Source organism: Gossypium arboreum, chromosome 5 (genome assembly GCF_025698485.1).
Source record: "Gossypium arboreum isolate Shixiya-1 chromosome 5, ASM2569848v2, whole genome shotgun sequence".
Classification (NCBI taxonomy): Eukaryota; Viridiplantae; Streptophyta; class Magnoliopsida; order Malvales; family Malvaceae; genus Gossypium; species Gossypium arboreum.
The window spans coordinates 24,202,706-24,225,663 of record NC_069074.1 but is presented as its reverse complement, the minus strand read 5'-3'; the positions used below and the strand labels follow the sequence as shown (position 1 = coordinate 24,225,663).

Genomic DNA, 22,958 nt, shown 5'->3' with positions numbered 1-22,958 from the left:
TATTCATTCAAGTCTTTAATACATACGAATATTCAATTTTGGTCCTTAATTTTGTTTTAATTCAGTCTCTCTATGTGATTCTAATTTGTTTTAGTCCTAAATTGTAGTAATATTTTACAATGTAGTTCCTTTATGTAGTCCTAATATATGATTTTATTTTATTTATTCCTATAACATTTTTTGTATTTTATAAATATAGTATATGTTTTTCCTGATTTTTAAAATTTATTTTATTTTAGTATAATTTTCACACTTTTTACAAATATCAATGTATACAATTTTCATTATTATATTTTAAATAATCTCATTATAGGTTCGGATTATATTTGTTCTTTTTAAAATAATACCTAAAATTACCTATAGCTCCTCTCCAACCCATAAATAGGAAGATAATATATTTCGGCGCACTCAAATTCACGCCCTTCCGCATTGGCAACAATGTTCATGCCAATCAAACTAAAACTCAATCGGCTTATTATTTTACTAAAATAAAATATATTATTATTTTTTGAATTATAATATTAGGTAAACTTTATATGTTAGTTGTATTAGTTAAATTTTGCATATAAAATTTTGTATGTAGTAGTATTAATTTGTAGCCATACGATGTTTTTACTATGTAGACATTTAGCAATGCGATATTGTAATATATTTTATATGCAAATTTTTGCATATATAAAATTTAATCAACTTTAAGAAAACATTGTGCATAGTGATAGTATTAATTATGCACATAAAATTTTATATTTCTATTTGTTTATATTTGCATATAAATTTTATGAATCTCAATATGAAAAATTTGTATACAATATTTGAAGTATTTGTACTATTACAATAAACTGTGCATTTTTTTGTCTATCTCAATGTATACAATTGTAATTTTTAATTTTTAAATATTAAAAAATATAAAATAGTTAAAATTTATATATATTTTTAAATATTAGCAAAAGATTTTAAATTCAAATTATAATATTAGCTAAATTTTATATTTTATTTTCAGAATATTAAATTAAAAATATAATGTTAGATAAACACTGTAAACTGTTTAAATACATATTTTAAAAATAATTAAACACGGTAAGAAAAATTTATTTTAAAATATATGTATAGTATTATTTTAAAAAATCTACCTATATTTAATAAAATTATTTTTTACGATATTCAATTTTACCGGACAATATTTAAAAACAAAGTATTCAGCTTTTTAAAAATATATATATATATATATATAATTATGCAAATATGTTTTTATTTTTTTCTACCGTATAATATTTAAAATAAAGTACTCAATTATTGTTAAAAACTATTTAAACCAATCTATTTTAAATTAGCATTCTATTTAATTTTTTATTGACTTCTTTTATATGAGTGTAGCATCGCGATTTCTAATTTTTGATTTTTTAATACAATACTTAGAACTACTTATAGTTCATCCTCAACACTTAAATAAAAGGATAATACGCTTTAGCATATTTGAACCAACGTCCTTCTGCATTAGCAACAATACCGATGCTAATTGAGCTTAGATTCATTCAACATCATTCTATTTAATTGTTAAAATGTGTTAATAATTGTCAATTGAGTCTTAATTCGATTGACATCGACATTATTACCAGTGCAGGAATACATGAGATCAAATGCGTTAAAGCACGTTATCTTCCTATTTAAAGGTAAAAGAGGGGTTATGGGTAATTCTAAATATTTTGTATAAAATAACAAATACTAGACATGTTAATAAATTTTAGCATACATTTCAGGTAAATAAAACATAACTAATTTTAATTAAAATAATATTAAATAAAATAAAAACAATTACTAATACTTTAATTTTATATTGTTTTCCACAAAGTGGCGAGGAAAGGTATAACACTGTTTCTAAATAAAAGAGTTTTCTATTTAAAAAAAAAACAAAATTCCTATTACATTAGTAAAAAATATCTTTTATATTTTTTAAAATATCATATATTAAATTAAAAATCGGCCTTGAACCTTTTATTAATTTGCATATTTTCTCCCCAACAAAGCACAAGCTTCTAGCATACCTTGCTGTCATTAACCTACAACTCTTTGATACTTCGCTTCTTAATCCTCTGCCTTCTCTCAATAAAATCCGAGTCTGTTTTTCATTTACATACCTTTTGATGGCAGAGGAAGAGGTCGTCGCCGCTTCACCCGGTCTCGTCCCCTCCGATCATAAGCGGAAGCTTGAAGATGTCGAGCCCCAAGCCCCTCCTGTCGACATGCCTCTCAACACTGCTGTAGACCCTGATGCAACGGCATCTGATTCGTCATTTGATTCGTCCGAGGCTAAGCGACCTAGGGTCGGCGACGAGAAAACCGACGGCTTGGGTAATGAAAATTTTCTTCTGGTTTTAGTTTAGGGTCTTCTAATGTGCAACTTGTGGGATGGAATTTATGCGTTGAATATTAATTCTAGGGTTTCCTTGTTATTACTTGCGATTTTGCCTTTGGGTTTAGTGGAATCTTTCTATTTGATAAAACAGCTTGTTAGGAACACCGACGATGTTCAGAAGTTAGAGTTTTAGTGACTGAATTTACCTTATCTGCCAATTTGCACAGTAATGGGCTTGAATCTCACATAGCCACACTGAAAGTATGGGATTTTCCCCGGGGATTTAATGAACCTAGAGTCTTCCACTAATAGTTGGCTTCTGGAATGTTGTTTTCCAAGGGTTCATATGAAATATTGTGCTATGTGAATGCGTAGTGAGAAGATTAAGGCTCCATTTCGTTGCCATTTTTAGTAATATTTCTTTTTGTCATTTGCTTTTTACCTGTTCAATAATTGCTAGAAGCAGAGCAAATATTTTGAAAGTAGATATGGTTAAGATGCAGTAAACTTTCGATCATATTTCTTTTATCTAGAAATAAAGTAATATAAATCATGGAAATTTTAAATTTTATTTTTATATATGAAATTTGATATTTGCTTCTGGGTTTAAATGTCTGTCTGGAAAGAAAGAAGAAATAGCCAATCTTGAATTACAACTGTTTTATCTCTTCTAATTGTTTATTGCTTTACTTATTTTGGCTATTCTAATTCTATGATTGTTGTTCTTAACAGCTAGTGGGAATGGGTTCAAAGCTGAGCAGTCGGATGAACCTGTGAAGGAGGAAGAGGAGGCTTTGCTGCAAAATGAGGTTACCAAACAAGCAGAGGATCGTACTGCTCAAGCAGAGGAGGCTCAAGAAACAGCAAAACCTCAACAAGTTGAAGGAACAACAACGGAAACTGAGCAACAATCTACTGATAATCATGTGACTACTGATGCTGAGTTAGGTAAAGATGAGAAATTTGAGGCAGATGGTGGTCAGGAACCGGGTAAAGTTGAGAATTTTGGGGCAGATGGTAGCCAGGAACCGCCTACTAAAGAGGAGAGTAAGCAACCTTCTAATGAGATGCCTCAGCAGGAAGTTGATGATGGTTCAACTATTACTCGCAGAATTGAGGTTCCTAATGCTAAGGTATGCTAATATTTTTATCTGCCTCAATTGGGATGAGGAGTATTTTAAGAATTTAGATTGTGTTAAGGATGAAGTATCATTCATATAGTAATGTCCTAGATTGCGCCCTGTCTGGGGATAAGGCAGGTTTGGAACCTTGTCCCTATCACCTTAATCAGATCCTTTTCTCTCTTCCTTAGTGCAATTGTGCCATTCCAACCACATGAACATCCATCTTTCTTTCTTGGGTCATATCTACAGTTCTGGACATCAAAGTGGATGGCATCATATATGTAGAGAGATAGCGTCTGCATTAGTAGACTAATCTATTCATTGTTATCACATTTCTTCTTGTGACTGCCTTTACTATCAAAAGGGCAGCCAAACTAGCTACAAGCCAAGTTTATTTTGCTTTAGATGCATGAACAAACAGCAAAACTGATCTTTTTTTATACTGTAATGTATTTAAACCCATGCCCATTCTAACTCAGAAAACTGGGGTCCATTTTAAATTCTTTCCATTAATGTCTCGTACTATTTTCCTTCTTTGCCTCTCTTAACCTGGATGTCCTCCATTAACTCACGTCTTCTAATTACAAGGATCTCATCTTTATGAGCGACTACCTTGAATGTTTTTCCTACATTATTTGTGTTCAATGTTTGTGACCTTCACCTTTTTCCTCAGACAAACCTGCCTAATCATGTCTTCTCATCCAAGCAAAGCTTTCTGTAGGTTGGTGTTCTCATAGGAAAGGCAGGGGATACTATAAGGTACCTACAATACAACTCGGGGGCAAAAATTCAAATTACAAGGGATGCGGATGCTGATCGAGATGCCCCAACAAGGCCTGTAGAAATAATAGGGACTTTGAATAGCATAATCAAGGCTGAGAAGCTTATAAATACTGTCATAGCAGAGGTTGTATGTTGTTTCTAGAACTTCTTCCTCATATCTCCCCCTATGCTCTCATTATTTACCCTTTTCTTCATACATCCCGCTTATTTGCTGGCTTTATTTTGATTGCTTTGTCATTAGCTTAACTTTTGTGTTTGTTTCAGGCTGACGCTGGGGGTTCCCCTTCCCTTGTAGCTAGGGGCCTTGCTACCACACAGGCTGCTGGGGATGCTGATCATATTGAGATGCAAGTTCCAAATGAGAAGGTTATTCCCTTTTCTTTCTTTTTCCCTATAGGTACCTGCTAGTTCAGGTACAGAGGTACTTATGTCTGTTCAAGCTTGCTTTGGTCTTCATGATTGTGTGTAATTTATCTTTCCTGTTTCAGGTTGGTTTAATCATTGGTAGAGGTGGGGAGACTATCAGAGGAGTGCAGATTAGGTCAGGGGCTCGCATTCAGGTAGGCGATATTTGTTTGCCTTGTATGGATTAAAGTTCTTGCAAAATTACCCCTTCCGATTCTGACAGTTTAATATATGTTTAGTTGATACCTCAACATCTCTCAGAAGGGGATGAATCAAAAGAAAGGATACTGAGAGTGACAGGTGATAAGAGGCAAATTGAGATTGCCAGAGAAATGATAAAAGACGTCATGAGTCAGGTTTGTTTATGACCTCACATCATCTTCTTTAGAATTAATTTTCTAATGGTATTTTAACAGTATCCAGTGTGTGTGTTCCTTTATCCTTTATTGATTATGTCACTACTATAGTTAACATATTTACTTTGATGAAAAATTTACTTTGTTTTTTATTGAACTGCCAGCAGTGGATGTTTGACATAAATTTACGTGATCTTTGACTGCTCAATCCTTTCATTTTTTGAATTCTGTTTTCCATCATCCAATTTTATATATATTGTTGTGTTGATGACTTAAAACACATCTAACATAAGAATGAGGCTTGTTAAAAGGATGTCACAAGCTAAAGAATATTACTTGTGTACATGGGGATTTTGCTTGCATGCTTTCCTAGTAGGTTTGGCGATTTTTAGTTAGTGGAGTAGCTGTGGTTGTTTATCTGGAGTTTTAGTTGTCTTGGTAACTTCTAAAATCTTTTATTCTCGGCATGTGCAAGATACTATTGATAGGATGACTGACATTCCTGTTAAATGTCATTGTTTTAAGAACATATGCATGTAGAATTTTATGTTAATGAAGCCAGTCTTTTCTTTCCCTGCACAAACAAAAACATGCTCTTTATGAGATTGGGTTTTAGCAATCTATACATCAGAAATAATAATTCTAAACTCTAGAAGCAGGGTTTGAATGTTATCATGTATCTATCTAACTATTGTAAGGATTATAATTTTTCTTAAATATATCTTAATAGGACATGTGCCTTTGAATCTGGAGCTTAAAATCTCCACGCTGGTGTATATATTATTTCCTTTAGCTGAATACTTGAAGTATCAATTTTCCGTCTATCTCCCTAAATGGATTTGCCAAGCAAACAATCTATTGTAGTTAACTGCAGTGTAGTTTACTGCATTTTCTTCTATGACTCCTTGTCTTCCAATGTGGGTAAAGATCTATTTCATAATTCTCCTCAGACTAAGAGTTTTATTTCCTTAACTTGAGTGTTAATTATCATGCCAACATCACTTGAATGCTATTAGGACAATAATATATTCAATCCAATATGCCGGTTGCCATGCTTTATTTACTGTTGAAGGTGCCAATTTCGAATTCGTTGGCTTTAAAATCTGCAGATTTGGATAGCCTTTTCCATGGGGTCAGCGTTGCTCTTTTGGTGTAGCAATAGACAACCACTATTCCCCTTCATGCAATGAAGAAAGGTATCTGGCATTAAACTCGCATCCCAAGATGTTAATAGTTGGTAAGATTGCTTTGAGACTTAAAAATTGAAAATGATAATGTAGTGAGCCTGCATGTAAGCGGCTTCCTTGATATATGCATGAAACGTGTTGGAAGAAGTACTCCTGGTGAAGTTATCCTGTCTGAAATGTGTATTGGATCAGTACCTTCTAGAATTTTGTTTGATGCTATGCTGAAACTTCTGAAGAACATGGAACTTGTCCTTTGATATGTATAGAGATGATGCACGACTGTCAGAAGCATATTGCTATAAAGTCAGAGAAAGAATTGACATTTATATCATCCTAGCTCACTGGATGACAAGATCCTATGTGAAAGATGTAACACATTTTTTGTAGTTTAGGATGCCTGAACATTAGAAGTTCCTCCTTTTCAATCTTGTTTAACACTCGAATCTGCTTATTCTTTTGCCTTTAATTGTTAATAGTTAAGGTATTCATTTGGTATTTGATTATTGGTAGTGCCAATGTTTTTTCAATCCTCTGTTTTTGAGGGAAATATCTACAATGGTGGCATTAGTCTGCTTTGGATAGAATTTCAGTAGGAAATAGGTGATGATATTCATTGCATTAGTTTATCCCCTCCATAACAGTTTAAATGAAGACGCATTTCAACAGATTTGTTCATCTCAGTTTGCTTTTCTCATCTATGTTTAAATTATTATTAGTTCTGTCATTGTTGCTGTTGTATTTGGTTTCTTTTTGAACCAAGATGTGACCTAGTCCGTTTGTTTTGTTTGGTAACATGGTTAAGCATGATGTTTGAGGCATTCTTCCTACTCACTCTGTTTTTTTGGCTTTTTTAATCAGCAATCTAATTCCTTTTATCTAACTGTTTTGTTAATTGAATAGAATGCCAGGCTATCACCTCTTTCTGGTGGTTTCAATCAGCAGGGCAATCGACCTCGGGGAACCACTGGACCACCTCAATGGGGTTCCTGTGGCCATACTGTCCCTACAGCATCATATGATTTTCATAGAAGGGGACCATATCCATCTCAAAACTCACATTATCAATCTCCTTATGGTGGCTACCCTTCTCATCAAATGGCTCCAAGAAGCAATTTTGGTTCTAGCTGGAAGCAGAGGCCTCATAACTTTCAGGGACCTCCACATAGTGGAGGTTATAATTACTACAGCAGGCATGGAAGTGTCTCTGCCCTGCATTTGACTTCAATTCGTGGGCATAGACCTAGGCCAACACCTGCTCCAGCTATGGGGCCAGTGTCATCACAGTCAAGTTATAATTATGGACAGCCTCATGGTCCAGCAGCTTATGCACATCCACCACCCTATTCCCATGCTTTTCCCCAGCATAGCTATAGAAATGGATATGGAGAGAAGTATGAAAATCATACCCCGGTTCAGCACCCTTACGGAGGGCATGGATCTTCTCAGTCAGGATATGCACCACCAGGTCCTCAATCTGCGTATGCCCCTCAGCAGCAGTATGGCAAGCCATATTCATATGTGCAGTCACAAGGACCCCAAACATATGGTCCTCCAGCCAATCAACCTGGAGAAGTTCCATATCAAGGTCCAACTGGCCAATCTTACAGTCCAAATGTGCCTCCTCAGCAGCAATACGCATATGCAAGTGGCCCCTTGCAACAAAGCTATCCTCCATATGGCTCTGCACCACCCGGTGATGGGTATAATCAGCCTCCACCAGTGACTGGCCAGGCGTATTCCCAACAAGGTGGACAGTCTGTTCCTGGTTACAGTCAACCTTCTGCTCAGCAAGCTACTCCTTATGCACAAGCGAATACTGCTGCTGGGTATGGTCAATATCCACCCTCACAGCAGGGTTATTCCGATCAGGCAGCTTCAAATAATGCGGCTTATGGTTATCAAGGGATACAAGATTCTGGCTATGGCAGTGGCCCTGTGACAACATACGGTGCAGCACCACCTAATGGGCAAGTTACTTATGCTCAACCGACAGCAACTCAGGCAACCTATGATCAGTCTGGTGGATATGCAAATGCACCAGGTAGTGCACCTGTAGCATATGGAAAAACAGTATCCCCGCAGCTTGGATACCCTCAGTATGATTCAACCCAGATGTATGCCGCACCACAGTGAAGTTCTTCCTCGCTCTAGTTGTGCCAGTGAGAGTGTAGCCTAATTAATCCATCTAGTGATCCTTATTTTGTTTTTTGGGTCTTTTACTTGTCAGTTTCTTACTGTTGGTAGTACTAGCCTCTTTTTAGTTGCCATATCATTCCTTCCAATAATATTGCTAGGGCTAAATGAATTTTGATTTTGTGTAATTATATGTATTAAATTTTAATTTTAAAGTAACTTTTACAAATAATACCATTAAAATCATTATTGGAGTGACATCATTTTACATTTAGATATTGTATATATCAGCAATTATATTCATCTAACTTGATAATAAAAGGATATATTTATTTTTAAAATACAAATAATTGAATCAAACTTAAAATTTCGATTGTATATATTTGGTACAATAGTGATTCAAACATCCACTATTTCTAGAGAAGGTAAACACTCAACCAACAAATCATAGCTTTTCTGGTGAGAATGAACATCCTATCAATAAGTTACAACTTGGTATTTTAAAATTTTATATATAATTGAATTAAAATTTAAGTTTTATGTGTATAATTCTTGAAAACAAATAGATGTATTTATTTATTACAAAAAATACATAATTGAATCAAAATAAAATTTTAATATACATAATTGAACCACAAGTAATGTTAATGTTCGTAATTGCATCAAATCATAAAGTTTAAATATCATTAAATTAAAATTTATGAATGAATTTATGAATTATTTCAAAAGAAAATAAATCAGAATTTGCAAATTAATAGTAATGAGTTCTATATTAGTTATCGTTATTATTACAATAAGCTAGGGAAGAGGTTCAAACATACTTAAGCGCCTAAAATCCTTTAATTTAGTGATTCAATTATGGCTAGTTTAAGAAATGGACAAGATAATAGTTATTGTACCAAATTAAAAATCAACCATAAATACGTAGACGGATTGATCATTTATCCCTTAAATAGAAGTATAACAGGAAATGTAACACTTGGAAAGTTGGACCGAATGCCTGACGTTTGTTTTCTAACTTTTGTTTGGGCTTTGCGTAGTTTTTCTTCTTTCTACTTTTAACGAGCTCTGGACAGTTCATCGCCATATTGCAATTGGAAATTGTTACTTACCTATAAAATTTAAAAAGAAGTTTGAAATTTGGTGAGAGAAATCATAACCAAAAATGGATTCATCGAAATTGGGTTCAGTCCCTGAAGAAGAGCAGCATCGTAAAGAGAGTAACAAGCCGGTTGTTTCTGCCTTTGCCTCGCTTCCCGATCGCCGTCCAACTAAGTGAGTTTTCGATTTCCCTCCTTTCGGATTTCTTTCTTATGTTGGTTCTTTTTACTCTCTCTTGCTTTCGCATTTCATTCGTTTTGAGAAACCTTGTTTTTCATCTTTTTCTCCCGATCATTTTCTTGCTTAATTTTACTTTATGTTTATCTATTATTTCATAATTTTTTTTAGGTTCTAATTTTTGAAGGAAACCTGAATATGTACAGGAAAATATAATAATGATAATAATAAAGAAAAGCACGGATCTTTCTGTCACTTTTTAAGGTTGGTTTGAGAATTTAGATTTTAAACTTTGGATCTTACTTTGTTTTTTAGAAAAGGTCTAAATTATGTAATAGAACGCATGTACATGTAATAACAGTCATGATTATTTTTAAATTCATGGATTTATATCTATATCTATATCTATATCTATATCTATTTATCGGTGAATTTGGAATACTATAGATATTTTTTGAATTTGAAAAATTCATGTCTTCATACCTTACAATTATATATTTATATTGAATCTCAACTAAATTGAACATAATATATGCATCTCACTTTTGCATTTATATTTCAAATGTAGCCTAAATTAGAACTTTCAGTTTCTCGTTACTATTGTATAAAAAAAAAGTTTCTTGTTACCAAACATAGTGTAAAATTCTATCAAATGGAAAGTTATGGCATTTTAAAAACGTTAATGAGATAGTTATGATAAATTATGAAAAGTAGGAAATCAAGTGATTATTTTTCATTTACTTGAACAAAATTATAAGGAGTTAGTATTTACAAATATTTGTCCAAAACTAGGTAAGCACTTTATTTTGAAGCCCTACACTTAATAGGTAGTCATACCCAAACTTCACTTTTAAAATGTAGTCCTAAGCGCAATTTACAAATCACATTAGTGAATTATTTGCATGCAAGTCCATATTAACTTTGCATTTCTCTTGAAGTATCCATGTTTGACACTCGCATCTGATGCATATCCATAAATGCATATGGGGTTATGACCCTCCAAGCACTTAGAAAACTTTGAAAGCTGAGCACACACATGTATTTGTATGCGACACTTACATCGACTCTGAGCAACATAGGTGTAATAACTTTGCGTTAACATACTATAAAATCTTTTTTTTTCATGCAATGTTGTGCTATTTGTCATCATGTTTCCAAATCGTTAATTATATTGTGATATAAAAAAAGCACATAATTGCCTTTGAAAGGCCAAGAATGAGAGGAGGGGGGAGACATTGTTGATGATCTCTTTGTTCAACAACGTAATGGATGCGCTCATTTTTGATGCATGCCATTTCTTGTTCGGTTATGTCTTTGTTAACTTTTTCCTACCTGTTTTTTCTTAGGTGAAGAAAAAAACATTTTCATTCATTTATTCATGATAGACATGTTTGGGGTTAAGTTATATATTGATGGATTTACTTTGCATCTACCTTTCTCCAACATCTAGTTGTGCTTTTGATTACTGCTACATGGTATTTATTGCTAATGAGTTCGGTTTCTTTAGTCGGAAATCTTACTGAATGCCATTCTTTCTCATTTTATTGAAATTTTGGATGGAACGAGGAGTGCTTCTCCAATTGGGTGTGTCAAGTTCTAGAAAAAGCAGATTCAAAGCAAGAGATCTTCCCTTCTATGTGTTCCCCTACCCTCTGATTCCTCTTCCGAATGCTTCTCATCTGAATTTTATATGTGAGACTGTCCTGAACAAAGTAGATAACACATTTATATAAGTAAGAACCAGAACATTGACATTCAATATTCCCTTAATCATTATCCTTTCTCTGTGGTCTTCTAGATGGCACTCATATTCTCTTCTTAATTTGAGTTGGGAGAGACGGACTATTTTTGCTAGATTTTGTTCTGAACTTTTTGTTTGAATTTATGTTTTCTATGTTATTTTTATGCTTTATATTTTTTTAATAATCATTTTTGTAGGAGTTCTGAGAAATACTCACCTTTAGATTGGTCCGGCTTTTTTGATCGAGAGGAAGATGTCTGCATACCAGACTCAAATGATGTTAGTGTTATTTGTTTTGGCAGTTCCATGGAAAAATTTTCCATTTTCAATACCTATTTACTTCTAATATGCTTTATCATTTTAGGTCTTTCATTTATATATGGCAGGAACAGAAGGACCAGTTGTTTTTTGTCTACATGGAGGTGGCTACTCTGGGTATGTTTGATCTTGATGATATATTTTCATTTGTTACTTGTTTCCAATTCATGAAGTTTGATCTTGAAAGTTGTAGAAAGATGTGTTTGGATTAGACATATGAAATTAAAGTAGAGGTACCATATTAGACATTTTTCTAAAGAGTTAACAACTAGAGTGATTAACATATGAAATTAAAGTAGAGGTACCATATTACATTTCTCTTAGTTAAAGTATAAATGGTTTTTGATTTCTTTCAATATAAAAATGAATTTTCCTTTGTTATGTGCTTTGGCCAGTATTGTTGCTTTTGCTATATGCTTCTTACTTCGAAAAAAGTTGAAATCAAGTGTTGGAAAAGAAAATCATTATCTATGAAGCACTGACACTGGAAACCCCCTCATTCTAGTGTTGCACCAGTGTTCGACATGGACTGGCTGTTGGCGAGTTGGGATATGTACAGGACATGCCCAAAAAAAATATAAATCAAATTGGACACAATGAACACTGGTTTTTTGTAGAGATCTTCCGTCAGAATCTTAGTACTACTTGTACCCCCCAAAAAAAAAAAAAGATCCTTTTCAAGAATTCCTAATGTCAAGTGACCAAACTTTACTAAAGAAGAATAAGAGAACTAATAAAACTCTAAATCTTGTTCATGAACTCAAATACTTACATTTGAATTCACAAAATAAACCCTAAATCTTGTAAATAAGATGAATATTCTGTATTATGTTTTGTGCTATAATATCACCAAACTATTACTTTGAATGATAAATTTGGTTTCTAATTTCATTTTTGGCATTCCATTTCCTTGTGTTGAAAGGACAACAAATTTGTCTCAATGAATCAGATTCCTAAGCAACCCTCTTCGTTCTTTCAGTTTGTGTAGCTACTGCTATTTGTTTTCCATTGGGAAATTGAGGAATAAATGATAAATAAACTGCATAGATTATATGAAATCTCAGTCATAATGTTATTTTGGCCTGGAAATTACATAGAATAGCAGCCCTCCCCCCTTTCTTTAGATGTTTGGTCAAGATTCCATATTGGTTTTCATTTTTACTATTAAAGATCCTTTTATTTTTCCTAGGGTACATTTCTAACTAATTAACTTTTAAATATGTTAAAGAGTTCACCAATTCCATGCTAGTTCACATTGTCTTCGTGTGGAAGTTAGTTTAACTTTCACCACACTCTTCTGCCATTTTCCTGAAGAAATATAAATGCAATACTGCTTTGAGGAAATACCCTAGCAGATATTATAGTTAATTCATGTTAGAGACTAACTTCACAGAAGATAGTTTGAATTATCTTTATGCTTCATTGAATTCTGCTTCTTATCATAAATCATTAACTAGTCCAGAGTATACTTTTCCTTTAGTGGTTCTCTCCCTTGAAATTCAATCTAAAAATACTTTCTATTTATGTAGGTTTAAGATATCAATATTTGATTTATGCTTTTTCTGTGAGTGAATTTCTGATAAATGCGAGTTGTCTAACTTGCTATGGTAGGCTCTCATTTGCTCTGTCAGCTAGTAAAATTAAAGAGAAAGCTAGAGTGGTTGCCATGGACCTTAGAGGGCATGGAAAGTCATCCACAGAAAATGATCTTGATCTATCTATTGAGGTACACAATTATGCATGGTGAATAGAAATAAATGGTTTTTTCCCTGCAGACTATTGTTTTAATGGTTTGGTCATGAATTTTGACATTCTACTGTTGCAATAATCGAACTAAAGGGTATCTTATTCATGCAGACTATGTGCAATGATGTTTTTGCTGTTTTGAAGGCTTTGTATGGAGATTCTCCACCTGCAATTGTGCTTGTTGGCCACAGGTTTTGCTCTTCTGTTGTTTTAGTTTTGATCTAAAGCTTTTTGTATATAACTGTATGAAATTCTTTTTCTAGAGGAGAAGCAGGTACTAAGAAAAGTGCTCAGTGACCAAGTGCACTAGTCAAGGAAACTTGCCAAAGTGCAAGTTGACTGGGCTTTTTTTCTTCATCCCTCTCTTTTATGCTTGTACACGCACAATCTACATATGTGCATGTTTATGACCCTGATGATGGCTGCAATAGTGGTTCTATGTGAATGTAATACATGCATACGCAATTTCTTTCCTTCTGCAATTATATGCATTATTAGCACTTATAAAAATTTGTTTTCTCTTTTGACAACCTTAAAATTTGGAGTCATGGGATTCAAAGAATGAAGAAGTTTCAGATTTTTTTCTTGGAAAACATTACTTTTTGTCAATCAATTTGGAAAACTGAATAATCTAAGTTGCTGGTATAACTTTTGTACTTTGAGCAAAGAGTAATTATGTTGGTGATGCACTCTCTTCTCAAATGGCATATTTCCATAAAATGGTATTGGTCTTTTGGTGATTCTGTTCACATTGTCAAAATAGAAAAGTGGGCTGTGTGTCACTTTCATATGTTGCTTGTAAAGAATGAAATGGAAAAGAGACATGCTGAGTGATTCAATTTCTCATTGGTCACCTTATGTCCTTGCTATGCAGCATGGGAGGCTCAGTTGCTGTACACATTGCTGCAAAGAAAACATTGCGTAGTTTAGCTGGTTTGGTGGTTGTGGATGTTGTAGAGGTTGGTCCCTTGAAAAGCTGCTTGAAATTATCTTTTAATTGTTTGATTGCTAGCAAAGCTATGTATTGAAACCAATCATATTCACTTCAGGGAACAGCGATGGCATCATTAGTTCACATGCAGAAAATCCTCTCTGGCAGGATGCAGCATTTTTCAAGTATTGAGAAAGCGGTAAAAGGCATTTTCTTATCTTATGAATGCTATTTTTTAAATTTGTGTGTAAATTATTTCTCCTTGATGTGATTAAATGCACTGTTTTTCAAGCTTATGTATTTTAATTGGTGTATTTTCTAGGGCATTAACCTTAATAATTAAAGTCAAGTGGATATATGTTTGTAAGGTAGCTATGAGCACATTAAATTTAACTATAAACTACTATTTAATGATAAGTATTGTAGTTCTTGAAGTTATAGTTTTGTTGGTAAGAATGAACAAGGAACCAAGTAAGGATCCATCAAGACAGACAAGGGTCTGACAAGCAATTGAAAGTACTGAGCAGTTAGATTCCTGAATTCGATGCTGGAACTATGATGGGAGGCTATGACCTGGTTGAGTATCCGTTACAGATGGGAAGAATCAAGGCAAGAATCAAGGGTGCAATCAAGATCTCACAAATTAATGCAGCAATATAAAATATATTAGTTAATTATTCTATAAGATATTCTAGTGTTATTCATGTCTTTTAGTCAAATCCTAGAATAAATGGATTAGAATCCCTATCATCCTTATTATTATGATTATGATCATGTATTACCTAAATTAGTTAGCCTAGCCTTGTTATTTAAACAACAAAATGGAATGAAAGAGCAGGCAGAAAGTTATTCAACTTTTAGATAGGCAGCTATCTCTCTTTGAGCTCCAAGGTTCGTAGCCCCCTTTGAAGAGCTCCCCTCTTTCTTTTAACAATTCTCTAACCATAGGTTGTCATAGAAATCGAAGCAAAATCATCTTTTGACTAGATTCCTATCTAAGGCTTGCAATAACTTGGCATCAAAGCTAGGATTCATGGGAGATTCAAGCAACTAAGATGAACCAAATAATGGAGCTGATGAAGCACATGTTTGAGGAACTAGTGCCAAGCATCAGGTATCATTTGTTGCCTTGACCTCTCGAATTGATAATTTGCCCCAAAATCAAGAAAGGCTAACAGGCCAAAGGCATGAGCCAGAAAACAACAGCAACGTGCCACCACCTGCATGGCTAGTATCTACATTAGAGGGATGACCAGACTACAAATTTGTTCCTTGATACGCAAAGTGTGGTTTCTCTTCGTATAGTGGAAAGAAAGACCTGCTAGGATGGCTAAACAAATGTGATCAGTTTTTTTGCAGCTAGTGGACAACTGCAGAAGATAAGGTTGAACTTGCTTCATTCTGCATGACTAGAGATGCCTAACTTCAGTTTTTCTAATTTATCCTGGGAAAACCAAGATTTATCTTGGGAACATTTCAAGGAATTGTGCCATCTTTGTTTTAGACCACCAACATGAAACAATCGCCTTGGAGAACTCATCACACTTTGGCAGACAGGGATGATAGAAGAATACATGAGCAGATTTTAGAGTTTGCTTGCACTAACTACCACTCTGCATGCTGGCCCGCATGGATATTTTCATAGCACAACTGTTTGAATTTATTCACCTTGATGTGGAATTCATCACCCTATAGATTTGGTGTGTAGCTGAGAGCCTTGCTAGAGCATTTGAAAGAAAGCTTCAGTCTATTGAAGGGACACTCCACATTTACAGCAAGGCAACTTCAAGATAGACTCAGAATATTGCAAGAATCCAGAAAGGAACACTGCAAAATAGCAGTAGGAGAGCAAGCATAAGCACCAACCATCACCAACGCTTGAACTGGGCTGAAATGATAGGAAGCAGGGCCGAGGGATTGTGCTATAATTGCGATGAGACATACAGTAGTGGCTACAAATGTAAATGCCTCTTTTGGTTGGAAAAGGCAGATATGGGGTAGAATGAGGATGTGAATGGTGCTGTCACCGCCCTTGAGCCTTAAGTCTCTCTACATGCAATTCAAGCTTGAGGGCGAGCTTTATGATAGAAACAATCAATGGAATCTAGGCAAGATTCAAGGATGCAATCAAGATCTCACAAATTAAGGCAAAATAATATCAGTTAATTATTCTATAGAATATTCTAGTCTTATTTATGTCTTTTAGTCAAGTCCTATAATAAGGGGATTAGAATCCTTATTATCATGTACTACCTAAATTAGTCAGCCTAGCCGTGTTATTTAAACAGCAACATGGAATGAAAGAGCAAGTAAAAAATTATACAGACTTTGAGATAGACATCTCTTTCTCCCTTTGAGCTCCAAGGTTAGTAGCTCCCTTTGAAGAGCTCCACTCTTTCTTTTTACAATTCTCTCACCATAGGTTCTCATAGAAAACCCAAGCAAAATAGTCCCCTGACTAGATCCCTATCTAAGGCTTGCAACAGTATTGCCTGGGCTTGCGGCTCTTTCCCACCCTGCCTGCCAAGTGTACCAGGCCAATTTATCATTCTCTCTTTAATTAGCATCTGTTAGAAGGAACATCTAGGAATTTTAGCCTCATAAGCTTGATATTTTCCCTTAATATTTTCTGTATCATAATCATACATTGCACTGAACCTCCTTTCAAACTTGTGCCCTTTTCTTCTGTCTGTTATTATGTGATCTGGTTCAAAGGTAGTCTCTTGATACTTGGAACTAAGATAAAACTATACATGGTTCGAATCTAAGGGTAGTTGCTATTTGGCTGTCTTAATTAAAATTCTGTTTGTGGTATTTATTCTTTATATCTAAAATTCTGATTTTGGATATAAGAAAATGAAAACTCCAAATATTTTAATTGATATAATAGCTACTTCCAGCCAGTTTATATGTGCAATCTCTGTAGACAATTCAAATCAGAATAACAATTTTACATATTTAAAGTTTTAGCCTTGCTTTTATGAAAATATTAATTATTAGTGGAAGAGTTACATAGCTTCTTGATTGCTTTTGTAGAAATTTGATTGTATTTCTTGTGTTTACTTGAAATAACAGTGTTGAAGTTCATAATTGACTAATTAAAAGTGATTCTTTAATTACACATTTAGAACTTCTTAATACAATTCTTGCATAAAATCATGAATGTGGACTACTGTAAGGGTCCTAGAATGGTTCCACCATCTCCAATCACATACGGTATTAAGATTTTTTTGGGAATCTACAAGCTATATATTGACTCATAAAAGATTAAAGGACTTTGATTAGGAATATTTATCTGTATTTATTAACGTCAAATTCTACTATTAGTCCTTGTTTTATGTGTAAGTTGCGTACTTAGTCCTTATACTTTAATTTGGTCATTTTAGTCCCTATACTTTTTGAATTTTGAAAATTCAGTTCTGAGTCAAACTATTAGTCCTGTACTTTAATTTAATCTTTGTTTTCCAATTTGATTATTTTAGTCTCTATACTTTTTTATTTTTAAAAGTTGTCTTGACTCAACTGGTAGCCATTAAATCCATTAATTAAAATCCATTAACTAAAATAACATGCCCTTTTGTGAGTGTTATGTGAAAATAGCAAGTTTGCATGACATTATGCGTGCACTAATGTTTGCTGTATAAGATTTTGGAAATGACAGAATTTAACTTAATCAGCTGCCATTGGAGGCAAGAGTTAGGACTGAAGTTTCAAAGTTCATTAAATACAGGGATTAAAAATGACCAAATTGAAGTACAGGGACTAAATCCACAACTTACACATAGTACGAGTACTAGTAGTAGAATTTGACCTATTTATTTATTACAAATGCAATATCACTTTGGAGACTGTCCACTTGAGTGATTTACAATAATGTTGTTGCACTAGACTGCTCCAAAACTTCTCAACTCCAATAGTATGCTTTGGATATAATATAACTGTACAAGAAAGTTGAGCAATTAGTGAACAGTGTTTGAGAAATTATTGGAATCATGTCTCAAGGGGCTGACTTGAGTAATGGTCTGCTTGTGCTTATAAAGGTGACTCAGCAGATAACAACTGCTAGCTTGCTGAACTACTGCACAATTATATGAGAGGAAAATATGAAAATGAATAGAATTAAGCAACGAGAAATATAGGCTTCAGCTCTCAAAAAGGTTTAAGTTTTAACCACTGTTAGTTTTGAGTGCTAGGAGAAACAGCCCCGCAAGTCGTATTTCTGGATCTGCCACAGGAGAAATTTCTGATTCTTATAGTAGACTGGGACACTGGGCACAAATAAAGGAGTGAAGTTACTTAACTTTACCAGAAAAAGGGAAACCCTTTAGACCAAACTATTTTTTACTTCAGAAGCCTGGTATTGAGGATACATAGAAAATGCCCTACTAGTTAATTGAGCATAAACTTAGTTGAGTTGTATTTTCATTGAGCAAGCTTGGTGAGATTATTGTTGTAACAGCAAATTAACATGTGCAGATTGAATGGAGTGTTAGAGGAGGTTCTTTAAGAAATATTGACTCTGCTCGTGTATCCATTCCTACCACTTTAAAGTACGATGATTCAAAGAATTGGTAAGCATTTCTATCATATTAAATTACTACTAACCATATACTGTTATTGTGTACGTTTCCAAGTCCAACAGAAATAATTTTATCCTTTTCCCGCAGTTATGTCTACAGAGCACGGTTGGAAGAAACTGAACAATACTGGAGAGGCTGGTGAGTAAAGTTTTGTTGTTCATTTATTTAGGTTGTGTAATACTGATGAGGTCTAATCCTTATTGTGGATATTTGAACTGAAACATCAGTTCTCATTAAGGCTTTCCTAGGTCGGAAGGATGGGAAGGGGTGAGGATACAGAACTCGTTAATCTGATGGTTAAAATGCCTAACACTAGATTAACAAACATTCCATCATTTTTACAAAGCAAACTAAATGCCATAGCTACAAATTGGTGCTTCATGTGCCTGCTTGGGTACAACTTTTGTGGTTGATGAGTCTGAATACTGCATCCAAGAATGTGATTTTGCCAGGTTTTTTGTTCGATATTTATATTAACCCATGATTTTAGGAGTTTTCAGTTTACGTATGTATATATTTTGTTGAAGCTGCTTCAGGTGAGTCAAAATCATGCTTGTGGTTAAAGCATGCAAATAGCTTGTAGATTTTTCCTTTCTTTTGCTCTGGGGTTGTCGTAGAGCATAAACTGTCTTGTTTATCATACGAATATTCTGGACTTCTTATGGGTTGCCACCACATATTGTGTGCCTGAAAACCGATTCTTTTCATGTTCATGTAATTAATGTCCTGTTTGTTTTCCAGTGGTGAAGAGTTGAAGTTTGGTCTTTTTTTTCTTTATTCTTTTTCTAATATGGCTTAGTCTGAGGACATTTTGGAAGCTTACACAATGGGAATGTCAGTTAAAAAGTCTCTATCCTATTATTTTACTTAATTCTAACCTTGATCTGTCAAAATCTAAACCTTTTCCCATGATAACTTGCTCACAACAACTTAGTTCTGGACCATTTCTTGTTCTGTTCTATAATGTGACTAATTTTAAATTTGGCTGACTACCATTGGTAATACTTTTGCTTGTCAAGAAAACAGTTCACGGTTGGGTGGGTTGTGTCTAGGTTCTTCTTGTGTGGTTCATTTCATGTTTTGTACTTTTTTGATCATTTGAGGTTTTATATTTGTTTTCATCTTTTGTGTTATGCCTCAGTAATTTCTTTTGTCAAAGGTCTGATGGGTAAGCTGGGCATATGGGATTTGAATCAAAATTTGCCATTTTTATGCTGCAGTGAGATAGTACTGTCTAGGCTTGGATTCATATAAACTCAGATCCCAGCTTTTTCTGCTAATTAGGGTACTGGGTAGGTTGGAGTTGATTTAGTTGAGATCTTTTTCCACTTTAATGATGGAGTGTAAATACGTTGGCAGTGGCTCCAAAGACCAATATAGTGAATTGTGGTTTGGGAATTCCTGCTGTTGAAATTGAAGGCCAAAGACTTCTTGTAACTTGTAAATAGGGTTTTTACAGGTTTTTCTGTTGTGCTTCAATGTTACAAGAATATGAACTCATAAGAATATAGAAAAAAAACCATGGATAGTAATATAATTGGCTCCCTGCCTGGACATTAATGTGAAAAAGCCTCCCTTAATCACTTACGTAAGGACACCCTTTTTGAATTTGTCGCGGAAAGAAAGTTAACATCATACGCTACCAACTGCACAGATGAATCTTCGTTAAGGTGTGTTGGATAACTATGTCAATGCAAGTTAAGAGGTCCTTGGTAATTTTTTCTGTGCATTTTGTTTTTCTGGTTTTTGCTCTGGTAATGTCTGAACTTTACTATAAAGCTCCTTTCAATTTTTTTTTTTTTAAAAAAAAATATTTAGGGGCAACATTGTGCTCTCAAAATAGGTGGGAGTGTACGGGAGTGTACGTGTTTATAAATATATTTATACACGTATAGCTAACGTAGCAGCATATTAAAGTAGAGCATATATATTAATTATTAGTATCATGTCTAGAAAGTTCCAATGTGTAGTGTTCCATCTTTCTAAAAGGTGAGGAAAGGGAAAAAAGAGGGAAAGGAAAGGGAGAGAAAATCCTGACTGCAATGTACAGTGATCTTATTGTACTTGTAATGTTAAGTTGGCTGGATCAGTTGTATGAAACTGAAAGCTTCTCAAGGTTCATCAGGATTATTACAGAATAGTGAAAGGATGCTAAATTCTTTCATCTGAAGACAGAGAGCTCATGCTGTTTCTAGTTTTCATTTTTAACTTCTCCAGCTGTCTTGCAGGTATGAAGGCCTTTCAGAAAAATTTCTATCTTCTCCTGTTCCAAAGCTCTTACTTTTAGCTGGCACTGATAGACTGGACAGGTAGCCTCATTGGATTTTTATTACTCCGTCTATTTAATTTTAGATACCTTTCGTTTTTTCTGCTTCAGGGTTTTTGTCACCATAGATAGACAAGTACCTTTAGTGATTTTTACTATTATATCATTTTCGATATTTGAGGTACAATAGTTTATGTTGGTCCAATTCTTCATTTTTCATGATACATTTATGTCCAAGTCACATCAATGGACATGGATTTCAAGGTTTGGTCCTCCAAATATACCATAAGTTAAAAATTAAGTTGGACATTACTTACCCTTGACTCATAGTTGTCTGATATTATTCTTGAAAGATGTTCAATAGAAGTTTTTCTAATTCTTTGGCATGTGGTGCAAACGTAACAAATGATAGATTCTTAAGGATATAGCATATTCTTTACTCTTGGTTAATAATTTGTTAACTTTTTTGCATTATTTTTGGGTAACAGAGCGCTCACAATAGGTCAAATGCAAGGCAAGTTTCAAATGGTGGTTGTTAGACATACAGGGCATGCTATACAGGTTCACATCAATTATATTTCCTCGGATGTTCTTTTTGGCATATTTATTTATCTTTAATTGAAACTTCTAAATGTTAAATTTGTAGGAGGATGTACCCGATGAATTTGCTACCTTGATAATCAATTTTATATCTCGTAACCGCATTGGGCCTCATGGAGTTGAGGTTTGTATCTTGTTTCCGAATAAATTGTTTGGGAGAAGGTTCCCTAATTGTACTCCACAGTCGTTTAATTATTTAAACTTATTAATTGATTTGGACAGCAAAGTATTAACATCATGATTCGCAAATTCTTTGATTAGTTCAAAAAGAAAAAGTAACGTGGAATTTCAGATTCTTTGTTTTTCTATGAAGATGACTTCCATATATTTCAGTCTCTCCTAATATAAAATTGAATACTGACAACCTATACATTGTTATTTGTTGTTTGATACGTTCAGCTGTCAAATACTGATGACATATCTTTGGGGCTGTATTCAAGATTGACAGTTTTGTTCTTTTTATTTCTCTAATAATACAGTAGTTGATTTTGATTATCATTACTTACTTATAGCTCAGTTATGTGTATATGTTGTTCCGCAGATCCCAGGACTTGCTCGGCCGAAGCCAGCACAAGCCCAAGGCCAATCACCGGCACAAACAAAATCATGAAACAGTCGCAATGATGAACGTTATTAGCTGCTGACAAACTTCGTTCTATGGTCTTGGCTAGCTTTAAACTCGTGCATTTACTTGCATTGCATGGGCCTATTTTAAAGCTAGAGTAGCGGAAAAGGAAAAAGTGGAGTTTATCATGTTTTGATAATAATGGGTATTAATATTATGTGATAACCAAAAACACCTAATCAAGTGAGATTTCTGTTATATATAAAATATTCTATGTGTAATCTTGTTGCGGAGAATTGAGTATTCCATTTCCTTCCCCTTATTTTATGTGGTATAAATGACTCACGATGTTCGGTTGGGGATTCTCAGTGACACATTGGGCAAAATGAGTTATTTATTCAGTAACTTCAGCTTTTCTACCTATATTCTTATCATGTTTTTACAAATTTCTTCTAGTATTAACATCATCCCAAGAGGGAATTCAGCTAAAGAAGCACAACAGAGATTTGGATTCCCAACTATTCTATTCCATGTTTTGGATATGGTTTTGAAACGAATGGTCCAAAATGCAATCCTACGCTGTTGGTAATTG

At 34.0% G+C, this 22,958-nt stretch overlaps 2 protein-coding genes and 1 long non-coding RNA gene across 3 annotated transcripts; all 3 read left to right on the top strand.

Moving 5' to 3' along the window:
- The first annotated feature begins 1,963 nt into the window (after window positions 1–1,963).
- Window positions 1,964–8,599, top strand: LOC108453535 (uncharacterized). Its single transcript, XM_017751686.2, has 7 exons — window positions 1,964–2,349; window positions 3,086–3,486; window positions 4,199–4,384; window positions 4,525–4,626; window positions 4,749–4,820; window positions 4,905–5,021; window positions 7,109–8,599. The coding sequence occupies exons 1-7, from the start codon at window positions 2,142–2,144 to the stop codon at window positions 8,339–8,341; spliced, it is 2,319 nt and encodes a 772-aa protein (XP_017607175.2). The 5' UTR covers window positions 1,964–2,141; the 3' UTR covers window positions 8,342–8,599.
- Window positions 8,600–9,304: 705 nt separating this feature from the next.
- Window positions 9,305–22,771, top strand: LOC108453108 (uncharacterized). Its single transcript, XM_017751035.2, has 13 exons — window positions 9,305–9,616; window positions 11,558–11,639; window positions 11,725–11,795; window positions 13,290–13,404; window positions 13,536–13,615; window positions 14,299–14,383; window positions 14,474–14,554; window positions 18,832–18,926; window positions 19,023–19,073; window positions 21,164–21,244; window positions 21,690–21,762; window positions 21,848–21,925; window positions 22,343–22,771. Exons 1-13 carry the CDS (start codon window positions 9,507–9,509, stop codon window positions 22,409–22,411), a joined length of 1,071 nt encoding a protein of 356 aa, XP_017606524.1. The 5' UTR covers window positions 9,305–9,506; the 3' UTR covers window positions 22,412–22,771.
- On the top strand, window positions 9,629–11,343 carry LOC128292825 (uncharacterized). The gene is made up of 2 exons (XR_008282762.1): window positions 9,629–9,883; window positions 11,127–11,343. It is a non-coding gene; the product is annotated as an uncharacterized LOC128292825 (long non-coding RNA).
- Window positions 22,772–22,958: the final 187 nt, after the last annotated feature.